General features: G+C 45.8%; 1 protein-coding gene across 1 annotated transcript in view; it reads left to right on the top strand.

The window, feature by feature from the left end:
- Positions 1–8,698, top strand: part of FBXO17 (F-box protein 17) — a 124,371-nt gene that overhangs the window by 772 nt on the left and 114,901 nt on the right. Inside the window, exons 3-5 of the mRNA XM_010849318.1 lie at positions 320–415; positions 3,285–3,420; positions 3,997–4,146. Coding sequence (XP_010847620.1) covers positions 320–415; positions 3,285–3,420; positions 3,997–4,146 — 382 coding nt within the window. The remainder of the gene's footprint in view (positions 1–319; positions 416–3,284; positions 3,421–3,996; positions 4,147–8,698) is intronic.

Genomic DNA, 8,698 nt, shown 5'->3' with positions numbered 1-8,698 from the left:
TGGTGGCTGGGGCAGAGATGGAGCCTGTTGGGAGGATCGGAGGGGCGAGGCCACCCTGGAAACCCCTGGGACTTAACTCGGGCTGGAGGGCAGGCAAGGAACTTGGTCACAAACTTTTTTCATGTAACAAAAGACCTCTGGAACTGTATGGTGCTGAGTGGTAGCGATAGCTCAGAGGAAGAGGAAGACTTGGGGGCCAGGCTGAAGACTTCTGGGGAGACGAGCTACAGTCCTGCCTACAGGTGAATGTCCCTAGTCCCCAGGGTCAGGGCCGTGGTGCATTTTTGCTGGGTCTCATTGATCTTGCTCTCTCTCATAGGTGTTGGTACAAAGGAGAAATTTTGGACCTGGAGGAGGAGGGTCTGTGGCGGGAACTCCTGGATAGTGGAAAGATTTGGATTTCTGTCTGTCGCCGGTGAGTGTGAGGCTAAAAACAGCCCTTTTGTTCAGTGCTGAGCTTGACATGGATGATGTCATTTAGGCCTCCTAGCAACACCTTGGGCCTTCCCACGTCACTCAGTGGTGTAAGGAATCTGCCTGCCAATGCAGATGTGGGTTCTATCCCTGGGTGAGGAAGATCCCCTGGAGAAGGGGATGGCAACCTACTCTAGTATTTTTGCCTGGGAAATCCCATAGACAGAGGAGCTTGGTGGGCCACAGTCCATGGAGATGCAAAAGAGTGGGGCATGACTTAGCAGCTAAACAACCCCTTAGGATAAAGTAGGAAGGGAAATGACTGGGCCACCTTCATAGAGCAAAAGTCCACTCCCTGAGCCCTCTGATAACCCCCTAAAGGGACTTGGATTGGAAGATGCCTGATTGGATTCAATATAGAGGGCTTGAGCCCAACTAACGGAGAAGGCGATGGCACCCCACTCCAGTACTCTTGCTTGGAAAATCCCATAGACAGAGGAGCCTGGTAGGTTGCAGTCCATGGGGCCGCTGAGAGTTGGACACGACTAAGAGACTTCACTTTCACTTTTTACTTTCACACATTGGAGAAGGAAATGGCAACCCACTCCAGTGTTCTTGCCTGGAGAATCCCAGGGGCGGGGGAGCCTGGTGGGCTGCCGTCTATGGGGTCTCACAGAGTCGGACACAACTGAAGTGACTTAGCATAGCATGAGCCCAACTAAATCTCATCTGTGAATGAGTTTACAGGGTTTAGATGGGTTTAGTTTCTTGGGTTTAGATGGAGGCAAGATAGAGTTGGCTAAGAGGTCAGATCCTGGAGCCAGAACCTCTCACGTTCAAACCCTGACTTCTTGGTTTTGTGGCCTTGGGCAGGTCACAGTGTGCCTCTTAAAAATAGGGTTATATGTCAGGCGCCAAGCCAGTGCTGTGGAGTTTGAGTTCTTTCAGCACCCTTCATGGTCCTTGATCCTGCGGGAATGTGTATTTTGAAATCTCAAATTGGGTAGTTCATAAAGTAGAGGTGACTTCTCCTAGTGGCATAGCTAAAGGCTTGGCCAGATCTGGCATTAGGCTCAAACTTGTTTGACTCTTAGAGCTTGTGCTCTGTATGATGGTCTTGAAATTTGGGTCCATGAAAGAACTTCCAAGGGATACCTGACTTGGATGATTTTAAGCGAGGTGCATCCCAAATCCTGTACACTTTTATGTTCTCTGTTGTAAAATTACTCAGCTACAGATCACACCTATGGTGGGAGCGTCGTTGTTTATGCTTCTCAATTCCTATCCCGTAATGCTCCAGTTTTGTTTTGTTTTCCTTAATTCATCTGTGCCGGATCTTAGTTGCAGCTCTCTAGTCGTGGCAGATGGGCTTAGTTGTTCCAAGGCATGTGGGATCTTAGTTCCCCAACTAGAGATCCAATCTGAGTCCCTTGCATTGAAGGGACTCCCAAGGCTCCAGTTTTATAGAAAAAGAAAACCCCTGAACTAAGTTCTTTTGGGGCCTTATTATGGGTTTCACCTCAGCCTCCAGGTCATCCTAAGTCATGTTGGTCTTACTGGAGTGGCTTTCCCCCCGTTTTCACTACGTGGATGTGGACAGCCTCCACCAAATTGCATTGTAGTCTGTCCAGTATGACCCGAAGTCCCCAGGTGGACAAAGGTACTCCACACTTAGTGTTTCATGGTCACAGAAAAAATTTTGAATAGGTATTTATAACTGTGTATGTGGTTGGCACAGAACAGTTTGAAAGGTAAGTCAAAAGAACATATATTAGTACTATGCTTGGATACTTTTGCAGAGAAGGCAATGGCACCCTGCTCCAGTACTCTTGCCTGGAAAATCCGATAGACAGAGGAGCCTGGTAGGCTGCAGTCCATGGGGCCGCTGAGAGTTGGACACGACTAAGAGACTTCACTTTCACTTTTTACTTTCACGTATTGGAGAAGGAAATGGCAACCCACTCCAGTGTTCTTGCCTGGAGAATCCCAGGGACAGGGGAGCCTGGTGGGCTGCCGTCTATGGGGTCACACAGAGTTGGACATGACTGAAGTGACTTAGCAGCAGCAGCAGCAGGATACTTTTGTGGAAGAAGTAGAATGTACACCTAAAAACTGAAGTGATGCTAAGTCTCTGTAAAGGAAATTACCTGTTTGTGTATTTATATGGTCCCTTACTCTTAAGTGACATGAAAAACAGAATGTTGCCAGCAAACCTCCCCTTAGAATCCCTCACGCCCTGTTCCCCATCACTTCCAATCTAAAGGTAGCACCATCCTGAATTCTACTAACATCAGTTTTGCCATTTTGGTGCTTAATATATATGGAGTCATGCAGAATATAGTTGATATTTGGCCTCTTTCAATGAACATGTTTGTAAATTCATCCATAATTATAGGTAGCTGCGGTTTCCTTTTATGACTGTGTAATATTGCATTATATGAATATACCACAATTTGTCCATTTAGCATTGATGGACATTGGATGTTTCTTTGAATGTTGCTGGGTATTCCATCACCAGTTTATTTAGATTTCCCCTGGATCCTTTTAAATGACTAAGAAAAACACATTGGAAATGACATCCTTTTCCACTAGTGAAAGAATGAGAAACAATATGGGGAAAAAAAATAATATAGGAGGGGGTCCCTTGAACAGCACAGCTCCTGGTCACAGCATACAGACCAGCTAGGGAGCTCATTTAGTCCAAATGCATTCCTTGGTATGCAGAGGTTCCAAGCTCCCATGTAACAAGCACTGGCAGGTAATGATTGTACTTGTTGGGGGGACCACCGTTTTGGATTTCCACATGGGAAGGCCATTGAGGTAAAGCAGGCAGGCCCTCAGAGAAATGGGATGATCTTCTCCTCCGGCAGCTGGACAGAACAACAAGGCAGTGACCGGATGTATCAGCTAGTCGTCAAGCTTCTAGATGCCAACTATGCCATCTTGCATTATTTCTTCCATAAACGTTTTCCCGTCCGGCCGAGGACAGGCAGTTTCTCCTTTCGGGTGAGTCTCTGACGGGGGTGAGGGGAAAGAATGGTGGGGTCTATAATGAACTACTGTTGCCTAACAAATTGGCCCAAATTTACTGGTTTAATATTAACAAGGCTCATCTTATCACCTCCTGTGGTCTCTGACTAGGTCTCTGCTGGGAGTTGCTGACTTTGTTCTCTTATGTAGTTCCATTTCAGACATTGGCTAGAGCTGAAGGGCAGGGTGGGCTCTGAGTGTGTACAGAGCTGGCCGAGCAGCTCTTGGTTTAATCTCAGAGCTTGGCCATGGGATCTCCCTGCTGGGAGTAGTTGGGCTTCCTCACAACATGGCAGCTTCGAGGAAACCAGCTGCTTCCTGGTGGTTCAGGGTACCACACTCTTGGTTACAGTGAAGCCCTCCCAGATTCAAGGGGGTGGGAATTAGACCCCTGCCCTGGGTGAGGAGTGGCATGATTCTAGAAGGATGTGTGGAAGTAGAGACATTGTTGCAACCATTTATGGAAAATACCACCTGCCGGAAAGCCCCCAACTCAGCTTTTGAGGGGAAGGCCATGGCACAATGGGACTTAACTTCTTTTTCTGCCTACAGATCATGCATGCGTTCACCAACATCAAGAAGGGCGTCCGCTTTGTGTTGTTTGACCACAGTGTCGAGGGCTATGATTCGTGGCCTGAGCAGTGTGGAGTCTGCAGGCCCCAATCCAGTGTCATCGTACGGATCCGTCCCGAGGCTGTCCCTGTAAGACAACCTGACTGTGCCTTCCAGGAGCTGGGACCATCGGCCAGACCACCTCAGTAATCAAAAGCTTGTAGCTCCTGGCATCCTGGGATCTCTCCTGGGTCTAATCAAGGGTCCTACTGGGCCCTGTCTTTAAATTCTATGAGAAACTACGAGAAGAACATTCTTACATCAGGGTTACTGACTGAACGCAGCCCCTGTTCTACAGAGTGGAGACACACGGGCGAAAACAAGGAAATGGTGAGAGGGCTCCTCACCCGCCGCCCCCAATGCCAGGCCCCTCTGGTTTGGCCCCCATGCCCTCTCCCCTTGTCTTCTGTTTCTGCTGCAGAGGCTTCATTGATCACTTCCAAGAAACCCTCTCCTCGTGTCTGAACCAGAAACTCATCCCTCTGGCTAATTCCAGTCTCTAACCTTCTGTGATTTCAAGACTGTGACCAGGATTCAGAGCTGAAAGTTAAACTAGCTCAAAAAATTGTTTAGAGGCAGAGCCTTCTGCCCACCCTGTGAACAATGAATTTGGTCCCCAGAGCCCAACCCTATTCCGGATTCTATGGTGGACAAAATTATTTTGTTACTTTGAAATTCTTTTTGAATATGGAGATAATCAAGAATGTATCTTCCAATCATAGTTAATAAATATAATATTTGCCTAAAGTAACTCAGCTTTTTTCAATAGAAGTACAATGTTACTTGACTACATTGTTGTTCAGTCGCTCGGTTGTGTCTGGATCTTTGCAACCCCGTGGACAGCAGCACGCCAGGCTTTCCTGTCCTTCACCATCTCCCGGAGAATGCTCAAACTCATGTCCGTTGAGTTAGTGATGCCACCCAACCATCTTGTCCTCTGTCATCCCCTTCTCCTCCTGCCTTCTATCTTTCCCAGCATCAGGGTCTTTTCCGATTAGTCAGCTCTTTGAATCAGGTGGCCAAAGTATTGGAGCTTCAGCTTCAGCATCAGTTCTTCCAATGAATATTCAGGGTTGGGTTTCCTTTAGGATTGACTGGTTTGATCTCCTTGCTGTCCAAGGGACTCGCAAAAGAGTCTTCAACACCACAATCCATAAGCATCAAATCTTCAGTGCTCAGCCTTCTTTATGGTCCAACTCTCACATCCATACTTGACTGCTGGAAAAACTATAGCTTTGACTAGATGGACTTTTGTCGGCAAAGTAATGTCTCTGCTTTTTAATATGCTGTCTAGGTTTGTCATAGCTTTCCTTCTAAGCTTTTAATTTAATCTTTTAATTTCATATCTGCAGTGATTTTGCAGCCCAAGAAAAGTGTGTCACTGTTTCCATTGTTTCCCCATCTATTTGCCATGAAGTGATGGGACCAGATGCCATGATCTTAGTTTTTTGAAGGTTGAGTTTTAAGTCAGCTTTTTCACTGACTTGGTTCAGAGTAAATAGTTGTTTCCTTTGAGGGAAAACTGTACAGAAGAAAATACCAATAGAAGGTGTATTCTCCAGTCAAGAGAATAGAAGAGTTAGGAAGTCATGAGGTCAAAGCTTACCAACCAGGGTTAAAAACCTTAGGCAGGTGTGGATATGGACACAGTGTCACAGTGACACCACATTTGTGACTTTCCGGTCACGAGGATGAGAGAACCTTGCAACGGCAGGATCCGGCTGTCCCCACACCAGTCCAGGGGTCATAGCTGCCCCCTCCCTGCTGCAGGATCCCTAGGGAGCTCCAGGTCTCCGGATGGAAAGCAGATGAAGCTGCTGCTGCCTTTGATGTGTCCACCCTGAAGTGTCCCCCACCTGCAGTAGAAGATGGGAAGTTGTAGAAGTAGTAGTGTGTGTGTGTGTGTGTGTGTGTGTGTGTGTGTGCATGCATACATATGTACATATATATATATATACACATACATTCATATGGGATTTCCTGATGGCTCAAATGGTAAAGAAGCCACCTGCTATGCCTGTGCGGGAGACCTGGGTTGGATCCCTGGGTTGGGAAGATCCCCTGGAGGAGGGAATAGCAACCCACTCAAGTATTCTTGCCTGGAGAATTCCATGGACAGAGGAGCCTGACAGGCTACAGTCCATGGGGTTGCAAAAAGTCAAACACTGAACAACTTTCACTTTCACATATATATACACATATATATTGTACATCTATGAATATATGTAAGTGTTGGTGTGTATATATATGTGCCAAGTTCAAAATGGAATATATCCTGCATTGGTATTCTGGATATACGTATCTCCAGAAGATAATATACATATATATGTTTCCCTGGTGGCTCAGTGGTAAAGTCTGCCTGCCAATGCAGGAGATGTGGTTTCGATCCCTGGGTCAAGAAGAATCCCTGGAGAAGGAAATGGAAACCCACCCCAGTATCCTTGCCTGGGAAATACCATGTACAGAGGCGCCTGGCATGAGGTTGCCAAGAGTCAGACACAACTGAGCAACTGAACACACACACACACACACACTCCTTCAGGACTCCAAGTCCCAAGAAAAAGAGCTGGAGTAAAATTCAGAACATCATGTAAGCAGTGATGTCTGGGTATCAGAACTTGCTGAAGCACCCAAGGAATGCCAAGAAGCTAGTGGGGCTCAAGGTGTCAGGGGAGCCTCCAGATGTTCTCTGTTGGATGTCTCTGAGATCCTGCGGACTCTTCCAAGAAAAATGTCAATGGAAATTCCTCACCTCTCAAGAAGAGGAAAAGGGAATTTTATTAAAGTCAAACAGGATTACAGCTGGGGAAGCAGATACTCAGAAACCTCTGAGAACTGTACCACCTGTTAGAAGGTGAAGGTAGAGTTATGTATTGATACATTTTCTAAACAAAGGATCGTACCACAAAATGACATATAATATTTTACATAACGTTTACCAAGGATACATAATCCAGGTAAGAATGTACAAAGCAAGCAATAAGTCAACAGGACCCCAAGTGAGCTGGGAGAGAACACTGCTCTTCAGGAAGTGACACTGCTAACATCAGAAGAAAGAGAAAGCAAATGATCTTTACGATAGAGCGGACACTGATGTTTTTCAGGAGTTCTGCTGTAATGAAGTTGAACACTGCACATTAGACAGACACGTAGGGAGAATTTTGTGTTTAATTTTCTCTTGTCCTGCCTCGAAATGTACATTTTATTTCATCACTCCACAATCTCACTAACGCTGATTTATTCTGTTATTGGTTTTTTGTTGTTTTTCTTTGTTACTGGTTTATTCTTGGGATTTTAATTTTTGCTTAGCCAGTTCTGATAGATGTGGGGTGGTGTTCATTTGCATTTCCCTGTTGATTAAGGAGCTAGAGCACCTTTTCATGTGTTTATTGCAACTTGTGGTCAATTTTATTTTAATCATTCTATGTATTTATTTCCCATCTTGCAAAATGGGAGGAGGCCTCCATGGAGGAGGCCACCCCTACACAATAGGTTAAGGCCATGACCTGGTTCCATGGTGAATCTTCTAACCAGTCGTAACCAGAAGTGTTCATTCAAGACAGAAGTGAGACCTAAACTGTGCCATGGGGCAATTGACTTCTTCTTGTCTTTTGGACTCGGTTTCTTCATCTGCTAGTGTTGCAGGGTCTCCTGCAGAAGTGTTGGTCAGCAGTGGCTCGCCGAGGGGATGGGGGTCCTGGTAGCAGCAGTCGTGGGAGGTGCCCCTTGGCCTGAGCATGGTCAATCTTTTGTTACAATTATTTTATTGAAGTAGAATTGATTTACAATATTGTGTTAATTTCTGCTGTACAGCAAAGTGGTGGATTCAGTTATACATACATATTGTACATTCATTTTCATAATCTTTCCCCTTATGGCTCATCACAGGATATTCAGTACAGTTCCCTGTGCTATACAGTAGGTTTTTGTTGTTTATCCATTCTAGACACAATACTTTGCATCTCCTAATCCCCAAGTTGCAATCCATCCCTCCACCCACACTGCCTCCTTGGCAACCACAAATCTGTTCTCAATGTCTTTGAGTCTGTTTCTACTTCATAGATAAGTTCTTTTGTGTCATGTTTTAGATTCCAAATAGAAGTGATATCATATGGTATTTATCTTCTTCTTTCTTACTCACTTCACTTAGTATGATAATCTCTAGGTCCATCCTTGCAAATAGCATGATATCATTTTTTGTAGCTGAGTAGTTTTCCATTGATGTGAGAGTTGGACTGTGAAGAAGGCTGAGTGCCGAAGAATTGATGCTTTTGAACTGTGGTGTTGGAGAAGACTCTTGAGAGTCCCTTGGACTACAAGGAGATCCAACGAGTCCATTCTAAAGGAGATCAGCCCTGGGTGTTCTTTGGAAGGAATGATGCTGAAGCTGAAACTCCAGTACTTTGGCCACCTCATGCGAAGAGTTGACTCATTGGAAAAAACTCTGATGCTGGGAGGGATTGCGGGCAGGAGGAGAAGGGGACAACAGAGGATGAGATGGCTGGATGGCATCACCGACTGGATGGATGTGAGTTTGAGTGAACTCTGGGAGTTGATGATGGACAGGGAGGCCTGGCGTGCTGTGATTCACGGGGTCACAAAGAGTCGGACATGACTGAGCGACTGAACTGAACTGAACTGA

This window comes from Bison bison, unplaced genomic scaffold (genome assembly GCF_000754665.1).
Source record: "Bison bison bison isolate TAMUID 2011002044 unplaced genomic scaffold, Bison_UMD1.0 scf7180017864280, whole genome shotgun sequence".
Taxonomy (NCBI): Eukaryota; Metazoa; Chordata; class Mammalia; order Artiodactyla; family Bovidae; genus Bison; species Bison bison.
This window is presented reverse-complemented; position numbering and strand designations above follow the sequence as displayed.